Here is a 25,404-nt window from a genome sequence, read left to right on the forward strand (position 1 = left end):
ATGGGAGTCACGTTACAGAGCAAGCATAATGTTTGTTTAGCTAGCTAAGTGATCTCTAAAAATAACTGGTAGAGTTTTTGTTTTTGTACTACATTTGCTATCATAAAATAGGGAAATCATAATGGAGACTCATTATTTGAATGTTTTCCCTTTAAAATAACTTTGAGTGTGTAGTCATATTTTCATTTATATTGCAGACATTCTAGCATTTTGTATGTGTGTCAGGGCTGCCTTTGAGGTATTTATGTCCTACAATTTCTACGTAGGAACTTTCTCTCCCCTTATTATGAGATATGACAGGTGCCTTTTGAATTGGAAATGATTAGTGTTATGTGTTTGGTGATTCTGTGTTCATGTGAAATTGTAGTAGTAATAGTTTTATTTTGATTTTCTTGATTTACTCACCTTGAACTAAAGGTTTGTGCTGCTGTTCACGTTGAGTGAGTCTTCAGTGTGTCCAACTACTATTGTTATGCTGCGTACCTATTTATATGCTTGTCTGTGAAGGAGAGTCTCCTTGGAATTCTAAGCATACATAGTAATCAATTTACTCATTTTTCTGGGAAGCAGTGAGTCATTACAATTTGTTCTTTTTGATATTTGAATGTTCTTGCTCTTTGAGGTTTAGCATATGCAGCATATAAACTTGAATTTAAGATTATTTCTAAAGAAAAGGGGAAAGTGAAATCATTAAGAAGAATGAAATACCAGCAATCTGTTTTGAGTAATTCTTTTCTTAGTGGGAATATTTGATTGTTTTAGTAGTCTACAGAATTGCTTTCCTTACAGGACTTGATACTATATATAAAGTAGGTAATACATACTTTTTTTTATGGTTGACTAAAAAAAATCCCAAATGTGTGTTAACCTTTCAGTGTCTTAAGGTTTGTTTCATGTTTAAAATGTTAGCCTGGGGCAGGTATTTGGCATAGTGGTTAATGGCTAAGATGACTTTTGGGACACCTGCACCCCATATGGGAGTGTATCTGGGTCTGAGTCTTGATTTCTTTCCTGATTCCAGCTTCCTGCTGATGTGCACCCTGGTAGGCAAAGGGCAACAGTCCAAGTACTCTGGTTCCTGCCACCCGTGTGGGAGACTTGGATTGACTTCCAGTCTTTTGGCTTTGACCTGGCTCAGCCTCAACTGTTGTAGACATCTGGAGAGTACATCAACAGATAGGACATAACAGTTAGGAAAATGCCTGTCTTTTGAGTCTCATCATGTAAATGAGATCCACCTTGGACAAAGGAATTCTAACAATTGTATTGAGTACATGTGGCCCCACACCTCCCTTATCCCTTTAAATATATAGCATATTGGTCATTTCTGACTGTTAAAATTACCTGTGCCTGACAGCCTCATGTTCATCTTAATGCTTAGGCATATTCCAAAAAACAAATAGACTCAATTATTCCTCAGGGGATAAATTCAGATTTATGGAGAGAGGAAGTGATTCCTCAGTTCGTGTCAGTTCTTGGCAGATTGCAATAGGTACCTCACTGAACCCTGATTTATGATATGCATAGACAATGCTTTCCTTTGTGAGAAAGGAATTACTTTTTTTTTTTAAGTAATACTTCGTGCTTTGTGAGTTTGGAAAATACTTATTCTGCCTGGATTCTTCTTACTCTTTTTCTTCCTTCCCTGAAATATTTAAAAGATATTGTATTTTGTACAGACAACTAAACGTGGATTTTGAAATTTTTTTTAAAGATTTATTTATTGGCCGGCGCGGTGGCTCACTAGGCTAATCCTCCGCCTGCGGCGCCGGCACACTGGGTTCTCATCCCGGTTGGGGTGCCGGATTCTGTCCCGGTTGCTCCTCTTCCAGGCCAGCTCTCTGCTGTGGCCCGGGAGTGCAGTGGAGGATGGCCCAGGTGCTTGGGCCCTGCACCCCATGGGAGACCAGGAAGAAGCATCTGGTTCCTGGCTTCGGATCAGCGCAGCACGCCGGCTGCAGCACGCCGGCTGCAGCACGCCAGCCGCAGCACGCCAGCCATAGCGGCCACTTGGGGGGTGAACCAACGGAAAAGGAAGACCTTTCTCTGTCTCTCTCTCTCTCTGTCTCTCTCTCTCTCTCTCTCTCTCTCTGTCTCTCACTGTCTAACTCTGCCTGTCAGAAAAAAATAAAGAAAAAAAAAAGGAAAACCTAAGGGACTTATGGGATACTACCAAGTGAACCAAAAATCACATTACAGAAAAAGAGAATAAAATGGGTAGGAAGCTTGTTTGGAAACAAATAGCTGAAAATGTACTAAATTTGAGGAGAAAAATGGATAAACAAGAAACCCAGTGAACCCTAAGCAAGACAGAAACCAGAGTTCTACAAAGGCACACATAATAAAGGATCTTGAAAGCAGCCCAATGACAGCCATTCATCTCATCCAAGGGATCCTCAGTAAGGTTGTCAGACTTATCACAGACATACTGGAGTGCTATTCCTTCTAAAAAGGCAGGATAATTCTGACACATGAGCAACACTGAAGAACCCTGAGGACACAAAAACTAGAATAAGGCAGATTTCTTTCTAAACAAAAAATACTTTTAGGAGGTACAAGCCAAATTCACAGAGAGAAAAAATAAAATTTTGGTTGCCAGAAGATGGGGGAAGGAAAGGAAAGCTATTTAATAGGCAGTTTCAGTTTTATAAAATGAAGAGTTATGGAGATAAGATTGTGCTCACAGTTGCACAAGGTGAAAATAAATAATGCTAAAATTATATTGCAAAGCACTAACGCAGTCTAACAATATGATTATCAAGTTTGTTTCAACACCTTTTATTCAGTGTCACTGATTAGTTAGACTGATACATGCTATTTGAACATATGTATTAATGTATACTATTGCTTGATTCTTGTTTAATTGCAAGTTATATTTGATAAAATAGAGCTGCTCTAAACACTGATCATTGACATGGCACTATATTCAACATGGAATTCATAAATGGTAGATAGCTATAGAAAATCACCAGATTTTTAAAGATTTTTTAATTTAATTTGGTTATGTTTTATTTATTTACTTGAGAGAGAGAGAGAGAGAGAGAGAGAGAGAAACGAACCAGAGGGAGACAAAAAGAGCACTTCCATTCCACTGGTTCACTCTCAAATGCTTCCAACGGCAGGACACCAAAAGGCAGGCCAGGCAATCAATCCAGAGATCCCACAAGGAGGCAGGAACCCAATTCCTGAGCTATCTCTGCTGCTTCTCAAGGTCCACATTAGTAAGAGGTTGGGGTCAGGAGCCAGAGCCAGGAATCAAACCCACGAACTCTGATATGAGACACAGGCATGCTTAAAAAAAAAAAAAAAAAAAAAAAGAGGTATCTTAACTGCTAGGCCAAATGCCTGCCCCCAACTCACATTTCAAAACCCGGGGCCCTTGCAGTGGTATAGCAGGTAAAGCCACCACCTGCAGTGCCGGTATCCCATATGGGCGCCAGTTCCAGTACCGGCTGTTCCACTTCCGATCTAGCTCTCTGCTATGGCCTGGGAAAGCAGTAGAAGATGGCCCAAGTCCTTGGGACCCTGCACCCGCTTGGGAGACCCGGAAGAAGCTTCTGGCTCCTGGCTTTGGATCGGCGCAGCTCTGGCCATTGTGACCTATTGGAGTGTGAACCATTGGATGGAAGACCTCTCTCTCTGCCTCTCCTTCTCTGTGTAATTCCAACTTTCAGATAAATAAATAAATCTTTTTTGACAGCTTCAGGATTCTTTTTAAGATTTTTTTTTAAAGATTTATGTATTTATATGAAAGAGTTACAGAGAAAGAGTGAGTGAGAGAGAAGGAGCAGTTCCATCCTGTGGTTGTCACCCCAAATGGCTGCAAGGGCTGGAATCTGGGCCAGGCTGAAGTCAGGAGTCACGAGCTTCTTCCAGATCTCCTATGTGGATGCAGGGGCCCAAGTACTTGAGAATCTACCTCTGCCTTCCCAGGCACATTAGCAAGGAGCTGGGCAGGAACTGGAGCAGCTGGGTCGTGAACTAGTGCCCATATGGGATACTGACGTCACAGGTGGCGGCTTTTCCTGCTTCGCCACAACACCAACCCCCAGCTTTAAGATTTTCATTTGATCCTTTTTCACAATTTCTGTTCCTTTCTTGATATTCTCATGTCCCTGTATCTTTTTCCTGGTTTCTTTGACTTCTTGGCTCTTCTTTTTCTTTATATTCCATATTAAGCCTATGTAAGACAGTTGTTTTAAAGTATCTTTATGAAATACGCTTTCTTTATATTAATAAAAATCATTTTAAAAGTCAGTCTAGAGATTTATTTCATCCTTGGGACAGGCCAGCTTTGCTTCTTATTTATATGTCTTCTGATGTTTTGTTGAAAATTGGGCACTTGAGACAACAGCCTTCTCTTACAGTCTTTGTGGATAGGCTGTGATAGAGAAAATTGGCCCATACCAGCTTGGTGTGCAGACATTCATTTTTCTTAGAACTTCTCTGTCCATGTGTCTTCGGTGGGCCCGTGTATGCACTTTCCCTTAGTTCCCCCTCCGCTTGGGGAATCTCAATGTCGTGATTACCCAGAGTCTCACTAGAGATGCTCTTTTCTGTTTCTCTGCCCTTGATCTCGTGCTTCCAGATGCAGCCTCCCTGTAGCTCTCACAAGCCTCAGTACCTGCTGTTGCTCCAGCCTTAATCTAGACCATGCCTCTGTCCCCATCAGTATTCCATCAGGTGACATGGAAATTAGTCCTGCCAGCAGCCCCCAAAGAAACAAGGTTGTGGCAAATAACTTCCACTTTTTTTTTTTTTTCCCATTCTGTCATGAGGAGGAACTGAGCTGGACATTGGGTGCTTTCCTCCTAAGCTGGCCACAGTGGGGAGGGGCCAGAGCAAGCACAGACAGTAGCCTCCTTGATTGGGCATTTGCTTGGTTGCTGCAGATCTTTAAAGTGTTTCTATAGTTCTTACAAAGGTCGTTCAGTCAGTCTGTTGGTTTACTTGCTATTTCCATAGGTGAATGATCTGGAGCTTCCTAATGTACTACCTAATACTGTGTTAGATGATTCTGAAGCAGATAAGTGTTAATAGAATTTTTGCTATGTTTCTCTTTTATGAAGTATTATATCAATATACAGTGATGTTTGAAATTTGCACTAATTATGTAGAACTCAGGAAGATGAAGTCTCAGGAGATTGAAGGTGTCTGTAAATAGCACGGGTGGAGCATTATTTTAGAGTCTGAATAAAAGGATGTACTGTACCTGTGGGAACTTGGTGCTGTCCTGCACCATCCAGACTTTGCCTCTGTAGCCATCAGGAATGGGAACGTGTGTGTGTTTATGTGTGAACCAAAACAGGTAAAGAAGGAATGTTTTTCAGCTCTCATATTATTGTAGTTAATTGTTCTCAAACTTCTAGATTTTAGGTACCCTTTAGACTTTTAAACAAGACTCTTTGGGGTTTTCAGTATATTTTATGTGTTACATCTATTAATACTTACGGTAGCAATTAGAATTGAGGAGTTAAGAATACTTGTAAAATAAACCTCATGCTATGTGTATAACATTTTCAAAAATATTATTAATTTTAATTGATACATAATAGTTGTACATATTTAAGGAGTGTGATGTGATACCTCAGAATGTGAATGCAATGTGTAATGATAAGATTGAGGTGATTGGTATATCCATTACCTCAAATATGTATATATGTGTATGTGTATATATTATATATATCATCACCTTAAATAATATTTACGTTGGGAATATTCAAAATGCTTTCTACTGGCTGTTTTGAAATATATAGTTAATTATTGCCAACCACAATTATCCTAATTGCTAAAGAACATGGGAGGTTATTTCTCCTAACCAGCTGCATTCTTAATACTTGTTACATCCCAGCCTCTGTTAACTACTAGGCTATAGTCTGCTTCTGTGAGGTCAGCATTTTTAGCTTCTGCATGTGAGTGAGGTCATGCCATGTTTTTCTTTCTGTGCCTGCTTACTTTACTTTACTTGTCCATCCATGTTGTCACACATGACAGGATTTCGTTCTCTTTTATGGCTGAATAATATTCCCGTGTGTGTGTATGTGTGTGTATGTGTGTGTGTGAGTGACGTTTTATTTTTCTATTCATTTGTTAATAGAAACCTAGGTGGATTCCATTTTTTGGCTACTTTGAATAGCATGACAGTAAACATGGAAATGCAGATAACTCCTTGACATACGATTTCATTTCCTTTGTATTGCTAGACTGTATTTTAGTTCTTTTCTCAGTTTTTAAAGGAAACCCTGTGTTTTCCATAATGGCTGTACTAATTTACATTCCCACCAGTAGTCTGTGAGAGTTCTCCTTTCTGTCTGCCATTGTTTGCTATTTTTTTTTGTCTTTGTGATAGTAGCCATTTAATTGGTATAAAGTAGTTTTTGTGGTCATGGTGGTTTTTGCTGTGCATTTCCTTGATGATTAGTTGAACATTTTTTGTTACACATTGGCCATTTGTATATCATCTTCTGAGAAATGTCTATTCAGATAATCTCCCCATCTTTTAAATACATGGTTTGTGAGTATTTTTATTTTGTTTTGTTTTTACTTTTTAGTTGTTTGAGTTCCTCATATACCCCAGGTATTTATGCCTCACCGGATGTATAGTTTGCAGATATTTTCTCCCTTAATGTAAGTTGTCCTGTCACTCTGTTGACCATTTTCATTGTTGTGCAGAATCTTTAATTTGGTGTAATACCTTTAGTTTTGTTGTGTGTTCTTTTAGAGTTCTATTTAAAAAAATCTTTGCCCCAGCTCATGTCCTAAGGTGGTTTTCTACTTATAATTCATATCTTTGATCCATTTTTAGTTGGCTTTTGTATGTGGTGAGATAAGAGCTCTAGTTTCTTTCTTATGATCCAGTTTATTGAAGACACTGCCTTTTCATTAATTTATATTCTTGGTACCTTCTTTGAAAATCAGTTGGTATAAATACATGGGTTTATTTCTGGCTTCTAATGATCTAAAATAATATACTTTTATGGAATTAAATTTGATTAAAAGAGTGATATTGTTTGTGGTTTTATAGATCACTTCATTATCTTGTTTAATAATTTTTTAAAAATATCTTTTGGGCCGGCGCCGTGGCTCACTAGGCTATTCCTCCACCTTGCGGTGCCGGCACCCCAGGTTCTAGTCCCGGTCGGGGCACCGGATCTGTCCCGGTTGCCCCTCTTCCAGGCCAGCTCTCTGCTGTGGCAAGGGAGTGCAGTGGAGGATGGCCCAAGTGCTTGGGCCCTGCACCCCATGGGAGACCAGGAAAAAAAAGCACCTGGCTCCTGCCATCGGATCAGCGTGGTGCGCCGGCTGCAGCACGGCGGCCATTGGAGGGTGAACCAACGGCAAAAGGAAGACCTTTCTCTCTGTCTCTCTCACTTTCACTGTCCACTCTGCCTGTCAAAAAAAAAAAAAAATCATCTTTTGCATTCAACCTGTTGAAATATTTTATTTCTGGTGAAATAGTCAAGAAAATGCAATCTTATAGTGGTATGTAATTGGGAAAGGGAGGAATCTTTTTTGAGCTTTGGAAAAATTTGTAGCTATTTTTCTTTGATTCTGTACCAGACTCAGTAAGTGGTAGTTTTTTACAGGTTAGTTGCAGTGTAGAATCTAAAATCATATCAGTGAACTTTTGTACTTTTTTTAGTGAGTAGTGATCCTGACGTTTTTTACATGTCTGGTTGGCAATTTGAATTTCTCTTGAAAATTGCCTGTTCAAATCCTTTGCCCATTTCTTTTTTTTTTTTTTTTAAGATATATATATATTTATTTGAAAGTCAGAGTTACACAGAGAGAGAAGGAGAGGGAGGGAGGAAGAGAGAGAAAGAGAGAGTGAGTCAGAGTCTTCCATCCGCTGGTTCACTCTCCAATTGGTTACCACTGCTGGAGCTGCACCAATTCGAAGCCAAGAGCCAGGATTTTCTTCTGGATCTTCAATGTGGGTTCAGGGGCCCAAAGACTTGGGCCATCTCCCACTGCTTTCTCAGGCCATAGAGGAGAGATGGATCAGAAGTGGAGCAGCCAGGACTAGAACCGGCACCCATATGGGATGCTGGCACTGCAGGCAGCAGCTTTACCTACTATGCCACAGCGCTAGACCCTGCCCTTTTCTTCACTTTTTTCTTTTGTTGTTGTTGAATTTCTTGAGCTCTTTATAGATTGTGGATTTTAACCCTTTATCAGTTGCATAGTTTGCTAGCTCAGTTGGTAGAGCATGAGACTCTTAATCTCAGGGTCATGGGTTCGAGCCCCACGTTAGGCGCCAGATGTTGCAGTTGATTTCTCAATGTTGCAGTAGATTTGTTTCTGAGAGGAGGAGCTTGGTGGGGGCAAGAGGCGTGGAGTCACCACACAGACCCTGGGAGTCGGGTGAAAGCAGGCCTGAGTCGAGCAACCCGCAGACTCGTTTATTTGAGTTACCAGTCAAGGGGCGGTCTATGCCCCAACCAATCACAGCCTCTTGCCAGGCAGTTTCTAAAGCCATCCAATCACAGCCTGCCGTCAGTCAGGCTCTGTTGTCATGTGGTTTCCTCTGTTGTCATGTGGTTTCCGAAGCCATCCAATCACGGCCTATTGCCAGGCAGTTTCTGTTATCAGCAGCCATCTTGGCATGACCTTTTCACCTCAGTGGCCATCTTGGCATGAACTTTTCACCTCATTCCACCACATTGGTACAGATAGCTCTTTTGTTTACTGATTTTATTTCCCTTGGATAAATTCCCAGGAGTGAGATGGCTGGGTCATATGGTAGGGCTATATTCAGATTTTTGATGTATCTCCATACTGTCCTTGATAGTGGCTTGGATTATGGTATCTTTCCCCCCACATCCTAGCTATCATTTGTTGTTTGTTGATTTCTGTATGATAGCCATTCTAACGGGGGTGAGGTAAAACCTCATTGTGATTTTGATTTGCATTTCTCTGATGGCTAGTGATCCTGAACACTTTTTCATGTGTCTGTTGGTCATTTGGATTTCCTCTTGAATAATGTCTGTTTAAGTCCTTGGCCTACCTCTTAAATGAGTTGTTTGTTTTGTTGTTTTGGAGTTTCTTGATCTCTTTATAGATTCTGGTTATTAATTCTTTAGCATTTGCATAGTTTGCAAATAATTTCTCTCATTCTGTCGTTTGCCTCTTCACTTTCCTGACTGTTTCTTTTGCCATGCAAAAACTTCTCAATTTGATGTAATCCCATTTGTTAATTTCGGCTTTGGCTGCCCGTGTCTCTGGGGTCTTTTCCAAGAAGTCTTTGCCTGTGCCAATGTCTTGCAGAGTATCCCCAATGTTCTCTAGTAATTTGATGGTATCAGGTCATAGATTTATGTCTTCAATCCATTTTTGAATGGATTTTCATGTAAAGTGTAAGGTATGGGTTCTGCTTTATACTGCTGTATGTGGAAATCCAGTTTTCCCAGCTCCATTTGTTAAAGAGACTATCATTGCTCCAGAGATTGGTTTTAGCTCCTTGGTCAAATATAAGTTGGTTGTAGATGCTTGGATTGATTTCTGGCATTTTTATTCTGTTCTGTTGGTCTATTCAATTGTTTTTGTACCAGTAGCAGGCTGTTTTGATTATAATTGCCTTGTAGTATGTCTTGAAATCTCGTATTGTGAAGCTTCCATATTTGTTTTTGTTGCATAAGATTGCTATAGCTATTCGTGGTCTCATCTGTGTTCATATGAATTTCAGCATTTTTTCCTAGATCTGAGCAGAATGTCTTTGGTATTTTGATTGGAATCACATTGAATCTGTAAATTGCTTTCAGGAGAATGGGCATTTTGTTGATATTGATTTTTCCAATACATGAACATGGAAGATATTTCCATTTTTTTAAAATCTTCTATTTCTTTCTTTAATATTTTGTAATTCTCATTGTAGAGATCTTTGACATCCTTTGTTAAGTTTATTCCAAGGTAGTTGATTTTTTTTTGTAGCTGTCGTGAATGAGATTGATCTTAGAAGTTCTTTCTTAGCCATGGCCTTGTCTGTGTATACAAATCCTGTTAATTTTTGTGTCTTGATTTTATCTCCTGCTACTTTACCAAACTCTTCTATGAGTTTCAATATGTCTTTTAGTGGAGTCTTTTGGGTCACTTATATATAGAATCATGTCATCTGCAAATAGGGATAGTTTGACTTTCTCCTTCCCAATTTTTATGCCTTTGATTTCTTTTTCTTGCCTAATGGCTCTGGCTAAACTTCTAGGACTATATTGAATAGCAATGATGAAAGTGGGCATCTTTGTCTCTTACCAGATCTCAGTGGGAATGCTTCCAACTTTTTTTCATTAATAGGATGTTGGCCGAGGGTTTATCATAAATTGCCTTGATTGTGTTGAGGAATATTCCTTCTATACCCAGTTTGCTTATAGTTTTCACCTTGAAAGGGTGTTGTATTTTAACAGACGCTTTCTCTGTATCTAATGAGATAATCATATGGTTTTTGTTCAGCAGTTTCTTAATGTGATGTGTCACATTGATTGATTTGGGAATGTTGAACCATCCCTGCATACCAGGGAAAATCCCACTTGGTCTGGATGGATGATCTTTTGATGTGTTGTTGGATTCTATTGGCTAGAATTTTGTGATGATTTTTGCATCTGTGTTCATCGGGGAAATTGGTCTGCTATTTTCTTTCTCTGTTGCATCTTTTTCAGGTTTAGGAATTAAGGTAATGCTGGCTTCATAGAATTTGGGAGGATACCCTCCCTTTCAGTTGTTTTGAATAACTTGAGAAAAAGTGGAGTTAGTTCTTCTTTAAATGTCTGGTAGAATTCAGTCCATCCAGTCCTGGGTTTTTCTTTGTTAGGAGGGGCTTTATTACTGATTCAGTTTCCGTCTTGGTTATGGGTCTGTTTAGGTTTTCTGTGTCTTCATGGCTCAATTTAGATAGGTTTTGTGTCCAGGAATCTATCTACTTCTGTTCTTCTGGGTTTCCCAGTTTGTTAGCATATTTATAGCTCTTTATAGTAATTCGTGATGCTTCTTTTTATTTCTGTGGTGTCTATTATTGCATTTCCTTTTTCATCTCTAATTTTATTGATTGGAGTCTTCTTTTTTTGGTTAATTGGGCCAATAGTCTGTCAATATTATTTATTTTTTTCAAAAAACCAGCTCTTCACTTTTCTGATTTTTTTTGTATTTTTTAATTCAATTTTGTTGATTTCTTCTCTAATTTTAATTATTTCTTTTCTCCTATTATTATTGTTTTTGTTTCATTTGTTGTTGTTTTTCTAGATCCATGAGATGCTTTGATAGCTCATTTATTTGGTGCCTTTCCAGTTTCTTGATGTAGGCACCTATTGCTATAAACTTTCCTCTTAACTCTGCTTTTGCTGTATCTCATAAGTTATATTGCATTGTCATCTGTGTTTGTTTCCAGAAATTTTTTTTATTTCTTCCATGACCCACTGTTTATTCAGGAGCATGTTGTTCAGTCTCCATGTGTTTGCATATGTTCTAGAGATTCCTGAGTTGCTCATTTCCAGCTTCATTCCATTGTGGTCTGAGAAGATGCATGATATTATTTAGATTTTTTTGAATTTGTTGAGACTTTCTTTATGGCCTAGTTTGTGGTCAATCCTAGAGAAAGTTCCATGCATTGCTGAGAAGAATGTGTATTCTGCAAGTGTACACAGTGTGCATATTTTAAACTTTTTCTACTAGTGTATTTTATTTCAGAAGAAGAGAGAGTGTGAGTGAGCACATTTATCTGTTGGTTCACTCCCCAAACTTCCTCAATGGCTGAAGCTGAGAGAGAGAGAGAACAGGGATACATGCTTACCTGTTAGTTTATTCCCCCAAATGCCCTCAGTGGCTACAGCTGGGCTCGAACCTGAGCTAGGAACTTGGAATGCAGTTGAGGTGTCCCATATGCATGATAGGAGCCCAATTACTTGAGCCATTAATGCTGACTTCCAGGGTCCTCATTGTCAGTAAGCTAGAATTGGGAACCAGAGCCAGCAGTTAGAGCCAGAAATCAAACCCAGACACTGATTTGTGATAGATACATCTCATCTGCTAGGCTACATGCATATTTCTATTTATGTATTTTTTATTACACTTGATGTTAACCAAAAGGCTGAAAAACAATTATATATGTGTATTTCAATTGAAAAAAAAAAAAAACAAACAGGGTCCTTTTGTACTGAAAAATTCTACAGGTTGCTTTTGTCCCTTAATATATATTATAGACATCTTGGTGAATGACTGTTTTTTTCTTTTTAAGATTATACCAATGCTGATCAACTGAGTATAGCATTTTTAACCTTTCTCTTTTATATGAAAATTTAGAATTTTTCCAATTTGGAGAAGGAGAGAATAAAAGAGTTCCCTATTATGAATATATTTGTATTTTGGATTCTTAGAAATGAAACTGTAGAATCAAAGGTTATTTAAAATTTGGTAAGTATTAGGGCTTGCATTATGGCACAGCAGGTTAAACCACCTCCTGCAATGGTGACATTCCCTATGAGCACCAGTTTGAGTCTCAGCTGCTCCATTTCTGATCCAACTCCCTGCCAATGTGCCTGGGAAGGCAGCAGATGACCCTAGCATTCACATGGGTGACCTGAATGGAGTTCTAGTCTCCTGACTTCAATCTGGCTATTGTAGCCATTTGGGGAGTGAACTAGCAGATACTAAATGTCTCTCTTTCTCCCTCCCTAGCTCCCTCTCCCTCTCTCCAACTCTTGATTTGCACACAAATAAATGATTTTTTTTAAGTATTAACCTAAATAGCTCTTTGAAAAGTTGTTGACGTACAGGTATACAATATTGAATTTAGTCTTTGTGGTAGGATTTATTTAAGGTGATGAAAGTGTCTTCAAACAAGAGAAATGACTTCATATCTGAGTTATCTTATTAAATAGTTGTAATAGACTTATTGGTTGTAAATGCACCATAATTACTATTACAATTGGCTGTGTTCATAGGCATTTTGTTAACAGTTTGTCAGTTAACACTATTTGCTATTATTTTTATGTTCCTGATGTATGAAGAGAGAACCAAGAGGGTTCAACTTGAAACATAAGAAGATGAAAATGAAAATGCAAGTTTTTGACTCTTACATAAATTTGGACAGTGAACTGAAAAGAAGTGTAGATATAGGGTTTCTCTATTATTGGAGTGGTAAGGCTTTGTGATGGCTTTGAAATGGAAAATACAGATATTCTGATGCCTAACAAAATGATCCGTTATTGATGTATCCTTAGTTTTCCAAGAGTTTGATGTTATGAAACATGGCCAGAGACTTCCCACTGAATCTTTGTATTTTCCACATAACTTAGTAGTACATTAAAAGTTATCTAAACTTGATTAAATCATGTCATTAAATACCGAGGTCAGATGGAAGGCATAGTAGCATCCTTTCTGGTTGCTCTGCTTGTGGCCACAGAAGGTACAGATCACACCATTTGTAAGACAGTCACACGGAATGGAAAAATGCTGTGAGAGTTGAGTGTCCTGTTGGCCAAATTTCTTTATCTAATGCTCTGTTACATATCACATATTACTAATGACACAGTGGTATACATTATGATAGAACAGCTGTTCCATTGCAAATAGCTGAAACTCCTTGAGGACAGGGTGTGAATCAGCGCTTGGACTATATGCAATGTAAAAAATAAGACTTTATCAACTGCTGGTTCACTCCCCAGTTGGCTGCAACAGCTAGAGCTGTGCTGATCTGCAGCCAGGAGCCAGGAGCCAGGAGCTTCCTCCGTGTCTCCCATGTGGGTGTGGGGGCCCAAGGACTTGGGCCATCTTCCAGTGCTTTCCCAGGCCATAACAGAGAGCTGGATCTGAAGTGGAGCAGCTGGGACTCGAACTGGTGCCCATATGGGATGCCAGCACTGCAGCCCGTAGCTTTACCCGCTGCACCACTCCACCAGCCCCCAATATTTTCTAGATATTTCATTTACTTAATTATCTTAGGTAAACAAAAATTTACATTTTCTGTTCCTTTATTTGTAGAAATGAATAGTAGTAAGTAAAAGTGTTTACATATTTATTTTATCTTATTTAAAGCAACTGCCTATAAGATTTATGTGTTGTTCTTTGTATATTCACTTCAGCAAACAACAGGAGTAGTGGTAGTGGTTAAAATTTGAGTCCAAGTTCTATGACTTTTTTGTCCATCACTCTGCTAATATTTTGTTTTAAACATGTTACAGTAGTATGTCTTTTTAAAAAAAATTCACTAGTGTACACTATATTAGTCTGTAACATTTTGGATTGATAATGAATAGCTTTGTGTTATTTTTGGAAAACCTTTGGTGAGTTCGTATCTGTTTCATTATTACTCATTCTGTGCTGTTATATAAAGTTCTTATTGACTGTTGGGATCATGCAGTAATTGTGATTCAGAGACCACTTCCTCCAGTGCCATCTTTACTTAAGGTCTTTGGACAGCACAGCACAACAGTAGCAAATTTTCTCAGCCGTGTCTCATGTTGTTTGTGTTTTGGGCTGTCCATTGATGACAGCGGGCCTTCTTGCACCTAGATTTTGGGTTGCTGATGTCTGTTTATCAAGAGGTTTATGGTAACTTTAAAAAAACTCCGCACTGATTTGGATTTGCTACATACTGTGCTAAAGTTGTATTTAAAAAAGCAGAACCGTATATCACATTAATAAACTTCTTTTGCAACTTGAATTTGTGTTGCCATGCCATATTTTTTCAAAGTATGATATTGTTCTTGCTATTCTTTGACAGACCCCTTATCCCTCTGGACAGAATGCAGGTCCAACCACGTTGGTATACCCTCAAGCCCCTCAGACAATGAATTCACAACCTCAGACTCGTTCTCCGGTAAGTAAGCAGAAGCTTGTACTACATAATATTCTTCATCTGAATTTGTGTAGTGATTTGGGTTGTTTTGGCAAATATTTTTACTGAATTTTGGAGCTTTGTTCCAGTGATGATTTATTATTATTGTTACTATTGTTGGTTAGCGTTGCTTTTTCAGAACTTACCTATTGGAATAACTGGAAAAAGAAGAGATGGGGCTTGCTTTATGGGTTTTCTTTTTCTTACTGTTTTGTGGCATAATTTTTTTTCAAGTTGGTTACATTCAAGTTCGCTGTGTTTCTTCTCTGTTTTGTAACATGTATTGTTGAAAATTCAGGATAATACAATGGTTTTTTTTTTTTTAAGGAAATTGAATTTTACTAACTAGACTCTCAAATTTTAGTAGTTTGGGAAGTATGACTTCTGAATCAGTGTCACTAGATCAGCTCTAAACATTTGCCAGTGTGGGCATGTGCATGACATGAGCCAGTGGGGGAACTCATTTCTTCAAATGGTAAATAAATTGTCATAGAAATGTAAATGCTGTCATCCTCTTTGTTCATCCTGTACATGGATTGCAATAAATACCACAAAGACTGAGGATTTCCTCAAGGTTCATCCTTCTGTTTCACAAAACTGTGCAGTTTCTTCCACTGTTAAGTCCTTAGAACGTCACTTTCCTACCCTGCATGATTAGCTTTGGCTAGAAGTTGCTTCTGTAGCATCTCACATCCCTCTTTGTATCTGAGCTCTCTGTGCTCTTGAGAATACAGGGATCTTCTATCTGTTTTCCACCCCCACTTTTTTGCCTGGAGTACAGGAATACTTCATTGCATTAGCTGCTGTTTGTTTGGTTTTATGCATGACTTCAGAATTGATGAAATGTATTAAAGATTTATTCAGAGAACTAGGAGTGCAGACTGCACCAAAATGTAATCTCTTTCTTACCCTCTTACTTTTCCCTGTTACCCTCTTTTCCAATACCTGTTCTCAGATCCTGATTCTCCACAGGGTTTGAGGAACCATTCTAAAAAGGTGGAACGTTGATCCTAGTTGTCTGCTTGTTTCTCTCTGTTTCTCTCTCTCTCTCTCTCTCTCTTCCCTTCCCTTCCTTCCCTCCCCCCCCCCCCTTTTTTTTTCCTCTGAAATGGTCAGCAAGATACCTGATGAAAGTTTTGTTCTGAGAGTGGTTTGGGGATGTGGACACTTGACTACTTGGCGTGGGCCTGAGACAATCACCAGATCAATTTAGATAGGCCCTGGTTCTAATCTTTAAGCATGGGACATGGTGGTAAGCTCTTACTGCAAAGAGTCCTATAGCCCTATCCCCCCCCCCCCTTTCTAATTATTGAAAAAGAAAAATGAATTAAATTTACATGGTTAGAACTGGCGCAAAAAACCTGACTGAAGAGCTGCATCTCTAAACCAGTTCTCTTGACAGCCCAGCAGAACAGTGCCAATACATTGCACAGACAACTGGAAGAGGAGGAAGGTTTTGGAACAGACTCCCGTTTACAGGCCCTTGGCTGGAAGAGGCTGGATAAAATACTGCATTGTAAGCAATATAACAAACTGTACTTCTTGCAGGCAGTGGTGCTTCTAGCACTCATTTTTTTGACCACATCCATCTGTTGGCTGATGAACAGAAATGCGTTGATTACGTCCTTTCTGGAAGTCTAACCTAGCGTGGCAGTTTCTGCCAGGCGTAGTGGGGGGAAGAACAAATTGGGTGGGTCTTCAACTATGGGGAGTTAGACAGGAATAATTTGGAGTTTAGATCTTTCTTACTGTAAACTTGAGGTGGGGTATCCCTTTTAGACAAATTTGAATTTAAAAGATAAATTTCAAGACTTCCTTTTCTCCCTTTCTATTTTATAATTGAATATCAAGGGGGAAATTGTAGTTGTCAGCCATTCTTCTGTGGTCATAAACACTTCAGACAATGTCCTCTATGCAGTTTTTGCCATCTGCTCTGCTAGTGACCATTACCACCCCCATTACTAAAAACCACACGTAAAATGTTCCATTACATACCCCAAAACAAGTGCAAGATTAGCAGACCCCATACTACTCTTGCTTCTTGTTTTGGGTCTGATTTTCTTTATTTCATTTGTGTTGGTGCTGGGAGGGTAAAGTTGGGATATGAACTTTGGCAGGATTGCACTTTCTGTTTTCATCCCAAGTTTCCATAGTCTAGTCTCATCCATCCCACAGCTGCCCCAGCTGGTGAGGAGAGGTAAGGTGTTGTGCTAAGGAAGGGCCCCTTCCCATGGCTTTGTAGAGCAGCTAAAGCTTACTCCATTCTATTTCTGCATTAATAGGCCATTGGCAATTGCACAGTTTAGGCTTTTCTGTTCTTCTCTGGACAGCTGCCTTTGCAATCCAACTGGCTTCAAATGGCCCCCCTCCCTCCTTCAGATTATTTTTTTGCTTGTATTTCTACTGGGTAGTTAGTATTTTAAAAATCACAATGTGAAAAATCTTAATAAAAAGTAAAAATACCGAGAAGCTACCTATTTGTTTCATTTTTATGTGTGCTAGAACTCTTAAACAATTTATTTTTAAATAGCCTGACCAAAATAGCGAAGCTATTGAATGCTTAAATGGGAGTGGGGGACAGTTTGGCTTTGCAGTAACCCGTAACCAGTGGTTGTTTTTTCTATTTCTTGGTACTAAGTGCCAAAGTTACATCAGTTTTATGTTGGCCATGCCCAGTTACCAACTGTGCACAGAAGGGTGAGTGAGTGAATGAGTGGGTGGCATTTACATTGGATCCAAGTTCACAGAAGGCTGCTTTCCTTTATATCTATAATCCTCACCATCTTAAAGACCTCTCTTAAGAAAAAGAAACAGAAGTTTCTGGTTTTGATATGAGCCAGCAGCGACTACAGTTTGTTCTGTTGCTTACAGCTACTCTTAGGATTAAGACTATTATCATTCCAAGTGGAAAGCTCAATAGCCAATGGTGACTAGTGCAAAATAGACTAGGGTGCTTTCCCAGGTACTTCCTCACTAACTGAAGTCTTAAGTTGCATTTTCTTTTTCTTTCTTTTGTTAAATATATATGTATAATTTTATAAGATAATCCTGATGTTCATAAAAGTTCTCTTTCAACTGAAACATCAAAATTACAAAGTTTCAACTTTTATGTTAGAACTTTAGAAATGGGATCTTTCTGTGGAACAGTGATAAGACAGGTACGCTATACTCAGGTTAATTTTTTAACGTATCCTTCCCCCACCCCATTTTCATCAGTGTAATGAAGAAATATCTCACTTCCACCCTTATTTTCATACCACGAGTGGTCTTGCGTATTCTTGAAACTTGATGTCCACTGAAAATACAAGACCTCAGTTTCTTTGAAAATTTTTCTGCAAGAACAGCATTTGCCAATTATCACCTTTATGAAAAACTGTGTTACAGTGATTAGCCACATATCATGACCAACCTGCTACCCTGTGTGTAGAGGTCATTAAGATACTTTGCATTACTTGAACAATAGGTGACATTTTAACTTCTAAAATCAGCTGCATCCAGTACTGTGTACAGTGGTCTTCTGAATTCTGGCCATTTGTGAAATTTTAAATTGTGATTATTGCAGTTGGGGAAATAATTCCAAATCTCTTATAAATTACTGCTGCACATAATTTAAATTCTGAGCTTAAGGGATGGTTTCTTAATCTTTGGTCTAATTCATCTAGGGTAAGAAACTGACAGAAGAAAGACTCCCATTTAGGAAGTAAAACAACTGAAGAAACATACTTTTAAGTCCTTAAATATATTAAATAAAAACTCTAAAGTTTATATTCAAAGCTTGCTTTCTAAATATTTTCTTTTTAGTATTAAAGAGGGTGGTTAACACATAGTAATGTTTTAAGCAGGTCACATATGGTTCTACATGCTCCAATATTTTCTCTTCATCCTTTTAAGTTTAATAAAATGTATTGGAAACTAAATTTTTCTCTGATGAATTATTTGATCTTTGAGGTTTAGTGTGAAAAAAATTTTATGGGTCAAAAGCCTTTTCTTCTATTCTAAGTTAGAGACCAAGTTGGAATATGTATGATCCCCTTTCAGATATTTAGGATTTAGCTAAGGAGATGTTTATTTTGCTTTTATTGTTAGTTTCAGGTAGCAGTAGGTACAGATGAATAGTGTTTTGTCATTGTTTAGAAATAGTAATTGAGATATATGACTTCTTTATTCTTTTATTCTTGTTGAGACTATAATAGTAGTTTGCCACCTGTTTGCCTTGGAATGCCTGGTATTCAACTCTACTAGTTATTGCATTTAAATATAAATAAGTATATATAAATCATAAATATTATATGAAAAGTACATTTATTTATAATATATAATGTAAATAAATATATGTAATCACAAAACCTTATTTACATATTTAACATATTCTCTACATATTTAACTTATTCCTTACATATTTAACTCCAAGAAATAACAGAAGATATTGAAACTTCTGTTTCATATACAAGATGCCCTATTTATCTTAAGATAATATGCAATTATTTCTTTTACATTCTTTATTTCCTACTGGGCAATCTAAATGTCTCCTGGCTATTTTTGTAATGTAAAAAGCATTTCTCATTTCCTCCAACTGTAGCAGTTGCATTCTTTTATTTGTCTTAATATAACCACTTAGTGTTCAACCTTTCCTTAGCCTTATTGTAGTTTTTTTTTTTCTTCTTTATCTGTCAGAGAGCACTCCAGGTACCTAACAGCTTAGGTTTCTCCTCTCTGATCAGTGACAAACTCTCCTGGTAGTTACGTTAACCTGTTGAATCTTAGTACCTGTCTGTCACTGTCCTGCAGCAAAGCTTTGACTGTTCTGTGTGTTTTTATTTTTATTATTATTGTGGGTTTTTTTATTTTGGCATACTGTGTGACATTTTGGTTTTTGTTGTGGTGTTTCTGACTCTTTGTGCCTTTCCTTTTGTATTTGTTTTCCCTCCTTTTCTCAGTTTGCAGCGGGGCCTCGACCTGCCCATCATCAGGTACTGTACCCTTGCCCCTTCACTATCACTCTTACCTAATAGGTGGGGGCTTTCGTAGCTGTGGACTCTTAGAATGCTGCCATTCCATCAAACCACTCAAACTACTCTTTCCAAGAGTAACTTCTGATATAATATAGTTCTTTTTGTCTGTGTCTGATTTCACTGAGTTTTTGTATTGACAAACCCATTTGCTTCTGTTCATGGCACATAATTTCAAAATAATGCTTTTTTTCTTACAAAAAAAGATTACTTAGAATTGAGACAACTTTAAAAAAAATTTTACATGTGTTGTGGGTATCTGTATTAAGTTTCAACTTAACTGAATGGAGCAGGCAACATTCTAAGGGTTTTCTGTTAACATTCTGATGTGACTTATTGGTGTGTGTAACAGAGCATTAGCAGTTTTAAAACCACTTAATCTCAGTTACTAACTCAGGCCTAATAACAAACTGATTAACAACCATGTCTGTTCATTTGCTCCATAGAATTTTCTTTATTTTTAGGATACATAGAAAATAAATGTTTTATAATTTTAGTATTTTTCACCTATTGAGTTTATAAAATAAATTAATTGTATGAACTTTCAAAAATGTATATGCCAACACTGTATTATTTAGTAGGAATCTACTAAAGGTGGCAGTAGGGGAGAAATAGAAAGCCTTGCAGGTGTCTCCTCATGTTCTGGAACGTTGTCTCCTCCAAGAGCAGAAAGAGCCTGTGTTTAGCATCTGACTAGCCCACGTTCACATTGCCAGCTCTGCTCTAACCAGCTGCATTAAGCACGTTTCTTCTGAGCCTCAGTTTTCTCATATACAAAACGACGATAACATAGGGACAGACACCTGCTGTGTAAGAGATAATATATGTAAACCATGGACGGGAAGTAAGCAGTCAGCAAGTGCTAGCTGTTTTTAATATTATTGTTAGGTAGCATAGTACTGTTGCATAAAATGAAAGAAGTGGTCCCAGTGCATTTTCCTGTGGAATCACGTTAGAGTTCTTCCTACTGAGTAAATGGATATTGTTTTATCGAAGGCTGTCATTGTCTTGAGTGTTTTCATAGAAGGCTCTGTTTCTGAAAATGCAGTTCTTTCAATTTAATGGCCAAGCAAGTTGTGAGGTATTAACAGAACTTTACAGGAAAACTAGTAGACAGTTTTAGATGAGGTAGATGACTCTTGGATTTCATAAAACAATAAAACTTAAGGGCATTTGTTAGTGTCAAGAGGCAGTATTATAACATGCTTGAAAAGCTTGGGCTTTGGCATTAGCTAGTCTCCTCCTTATTTACTCCTTATTACTTCACTCAGACTCAGTCTTCTTATACATAAAATGAGGATAGTAATACCATCTCAACGCCGGATGTGTAATTACCACTGTTACTAAGGGTGGTTCCTTAGGTGAAAGGGTGAATATACTTTTTTTTTTTAATTTAGTCAAGGGCCGTAGAGATAAGGCTTAAATTTGAATCCAAGCTTAAACAAACAAACAAAAAATTCATAAGAGAGAAACATTGTGGCTCTCTACTCAAGATGTGCGGTGAAGATAAACTATTTGTGAGTTAAATGGAGAGAAATAATTGGTTTCTTTGTTCACATGTTTGTGTGTGTTTTAATTATTTGAAAAACAGAGACTCTGTAGAGACTCTGTCCTCTGATTCTCTGATCATTCCCCAAATGCCCACAATAGCTGGGGTTAGCCTAGGTCCAAAGGCAGAAATTGTAAATCAATCCAGGTCTTCTGTGTGGGCAGTAGGGACTCAAGTCCTTGAAGTGTCACCTGCTGCCTCCCGGAGTGCATTTTAGCAGGAGGCTGGGATTAGAAGTAGAGATGAGACAACCTGATTGGATGTTGAGTGTCCCAGGTGGTCAGTATACCAAACACCTGCCCCACATGTTTGTGGTTTCTTTAGACCTTTGTTTCTTTCAAAAATAATTTCAGACCGTTTAAAGCAGACTGTGAGTAAAAGGAATTAGCATTATTTTTGGCTGCTGTCATTGTGGTGAATTATCTGCAGTATAGATCACAACAGTGATTGGCACATCAGTCTTTGAAGGACTGTTACTGCTGTTTGTGTTCAATGGCAGTGATCTTCAGATTTAATGTTGAATGTTGTATTTAAGCATTTATAAGCTGGTCAGTTTGGGGAACTTCTGTTTCTAGACTTTATTATGGCAATAGAGGCAAGTGATACATTTTCTCTTTCCCTAATTCCATAATTGAGGAAAATATTCCAAAATTTTTGTGAGATTGATTTGATTTCAATCTTTGTTATTCCTGTGTAATATGACTCAGTTAAGTTTTGGCAGTTAGTCTTTCTTTTAGCTGTAGGGTAACAGATGTAAATGGAAGTATGTATGCGTATTACTGTTTATTCGTTATCAGGAAAAATAGTCATTTTCTGATAATAGTTCCTGGAGATGAGTTCCTGAGATGCCACACAAATCCATAGTATTGCTTTTTAATAGAAAAGATTTAGGTAGCTGGCAGCTTTTTTCTTTGGCATACTTCCTAAGTAACAGATCAGTTCTTTTCACCATACCACAGAGAATTATGTAAGGAAGTGTATACTCTTGGTTCAGGCAGCCTCAACAGGGCTTACTTTATAGAAGCAGAGGAGGAGAGACGTGGGGTGAAGTGGCACTGCTGAGCAGGAGGGAGTTGAGTTTGGGTTTTGCCTGGTACAGGGGAAAGTGTTGGAAAAGAGTTTGGGGTTTCGTATCCATAGCAGAGGTGGGCCAATTTGGTTTGTATCACTATGGAATTGATGATTGATTGGCATTTTGGGTGGGATAACCAGTTAGGGAAAATTGTCTTATAAATAAAACTTCTGTTAGAAATCTTTGGGCTCTAAATGCCCTTCAGATTCCCCCTGTAACAATTAGAAAACAACAGGAAGACCACCATTTCCAGATGGCCTCTGTGGAGTTGATTCTTTCTTTCTTTCTTTTTTTAATAGAAAACTTTTATTTAGTAAATAGAAATTTCCAAAGTACAACTTTTGGATTATAGTGGTTCTTCCCCCATAATAACCCTCCCACCCGCAAACCATCCCATCTCCTGCTCCCTCTCCCATCCCATTCATTAAGATTCATTTTTAATTATCTTTATATACAGAAGATAAACTCTATAATAACTAAAGACTTCAGTTTGCACCCACACAGACACACAAAATATAAAGTACTGTTTGAAGACAAGTTTTACCGTGAATTCTCATAGTACAACACATTAAGGACAGAGGTCCTACATGGGGAGCAAGTGCACAGTGATTCCTGTTGTTGATTTAACAATTGACACTCGTGTTTATGACGTCAGTAATCACCCGAGGCTCTTATCATGAGCTGCCAAGGCTATGGAAGCCTCTTGAGTTCACCAACTCTGATCTTATTTAGACAAGGCCATATTCAAAGTGGAAGTTCTCTCCTCCCTTCAGAGAAAGGTACCTCCTTCTTTGATGGCCCCTTCTTTCCACCAGGATCTCACTCACAGAGATCTTTCATTTAGGTCATTTTCTGCCACAGTGTCTTGGATTTCCATGCCTGAGATATTCTCATGGGCTTTTTAGCCAGAGCTGAATGCCCTAAAGGCTGACTCTGAGGCCAGAGTGCTGTTTAGGGTATTTGTCAGTCTATGAGTCTGCTGTGTATCCTGCTTCCCATGTTGGACAATTCTCTCCTTTTTAATTCTATCAATTATTATTAACAGACACTGGTCTTATTTATGTGATCCCTTTGACACTTAATCTTATCTTTATGATCAGTTATAAACTTAAGCTGGTCACATTAATTAGTAAGATGGCATTGGTACCTGCCAATTTAATGGGATTTGGAGTCCCATGGCAAGTTTTTAGCTTTACCCTTAGAGAAGTCCAAGGGAGTGTGTGCTGAACTCCTCTCTCTCTCATTTCCACTCTTATTTCTAACAGGGCTCAGTTTTCAGTTGGATCTAAACAGGAGGTGATTCCTTTTCTTATCTGAGAATCTCAGACCAAACCTCCATTTCAGAGGATCTCTTCAACCTAGTTCCTGAGAGATTCAAGATGCATCAAAGAGGACATAGATACTTGCAGAAGTGAGAGTGATACAGTAAATAATAAACATCATTGATATACAGAGAATACATTTTTAAAGGAAAATCATCACTGTTGAGACATGCTTGGTTTGTTGTGCTTAAGGCTTCAAGAAAGCACAAATTTTTTTTTCTCCCATTGATGTTTGCTTTGTCCAGATAGAATTAAATAAAAGTTAGAATTAATTAACCTTGAGACTACTGAATTCAGTTTCTCTTTTCTCCCATATAGCATTACTCATCAGTGGCTACCTTTCTTATCACTTGTTTCTTTCATTTTTTTTTAAAGATTTATTTATTTATTTTTTATCTGAGAGAGAGAAAGAGAGTGAGTTCTTCCATCTGCTACTTCACTTCCCAAATGGCCTTTACGGCTGGGGCTGTGCCAGAAGTCCAGAGCTGCTTCTGGATATCTCCTATGGGTGCAGGGGCCATCTTCCTCTGTTTTTCCACGTGCATCAGCAGGGAGCTGGATTGAAAGTGAGGATGCTGGCATCCCAGGCAGAGGCTTAATCTGCTGCTCTACAATGCCCACCCCTACTTGTTTTCTTTCTTCCTTGGGTCTTACTTTTTTGAAAAAGGGAAATTGACGTTGGGTGATGTTTTCTTTGTTGTTTCAAAATTCCACTGGCAAATATTAACTGTTTGTAATGATTGGTGCTTAAATATTGCAAAGAAAGAATTAACTGTTACATTTGTAGGCTATTTGGAGGTAATTGCTTATAAGAAGAAAACATCCCATTTAGTAATTCAGAATCTTAGGTATATTTTCTATGTGAAATAAAGTTATCTGAATTGAGGTCAAGCAAATAAGATTTTAAAAGGTAAATACTCTCTTTGTTCTGAGATATATAATGTGTTTACTGCAAAAGGATGTGTTTGTTGGGACTACTTTTGTTTAGAAGATTGTTAACTGTGTTTGGAGAGCCAGTGCTCTTTTTGAGTCTTTGCAAATCAGAAATGACATGCTCTGGTTGGGTTTTGGAAGCCACATCTTCCTGGTACTGTTAGTTTTTGGCTTTTCAAGGATTTAGTTATATTAATAAGGATGTTCTGTTCTTCTTGCATTTCATGGCCTGAAGAACTTAAAAAAATTCTTTTTCTTCAAAGGTAAAAACAAAAACCAATAAGTCATTTTAAATGCAAAACACTCTTGGCTTTAGAAATATGTGAACTATTTTTACACCAATGTTTGAAAATCCCAGGGTAATTAGAAACTGAAAGAACAGAAAGTACACCCAGAATTAAAACAGATCACTTACTATGATTCAGATTCTGGCTCATGTTGTTTATTTCATGTCATTGAAATTTGTGTAGTTGTGGTTTAATGTTACTTATGTTCCTGTCCTTATTTCCCTTTTCAGTTTCACAATAGTGATCACGTGTCAGTGAGAAAGACCAGGGAATGGATGTTTGAAAGTGTTCATAAGACAAAAACATTTTGCAATTTGTTGATATATAATTTTGGTTCACATAATATTCACAGATGTTGAATAATATGTCATATTCCGAGCAGTTGGATTTAGCATAAACAAATCAGAA

The 25,404-nt window shown here is 38.0% G+C and overlaps 1 protein-coding gene across 42 annotated transcripts in view; it reads left to right on the forward strand.

Moving 5' to 3' along the window:
- Positions 1-25,404, forward strand: part of EIF4G3 (eukaryotic translation initiation factor 4 gamma 3) — a 378,821-nt gene that overhangs the window by 157,287 nt on the left and 196,130 nt on the right. For 16 of the 42 annotated variants that reach the window (XM_070079136.1, XM_070079139.1, XM_070079137.1 and 13 more), the window contains 2 exons: positions 14,711-14,806; positions 19,762-19,794. In XM_070079136.1, the coding sequence (XP_069935237.1) occupies positions 14,711-14,806; positions 19,762-19,794 (129 nt within the window). Of the gene's footprint in view, positions 1-14,710; positions 14,807-16,226; positions 16,341-19,761; positions 19,795-25,404 lie in introns of all 42 variants that reach the window. The other 26 variants (XM_070079140.1, XM_070079146.1, XM_070079143.1 and 23 more) reach the window with 3 other exon arrangements.

This window comes from Oryctolagus cuniculus, chromosome 7 (genome assembly GCF_964237555.1).
Source record: "Oryctolagus cuniculus chromosome 7, mOryCun1.1, whole genome shotgun sequence".
In the NCBI taxonomy this organism is placed as follows: Eukaryota; Metazoa; Chordata; class Mammalia; order Lagomorpha; family Leporidae; genus Oryctolagus; species Oryctolagus cuniculus.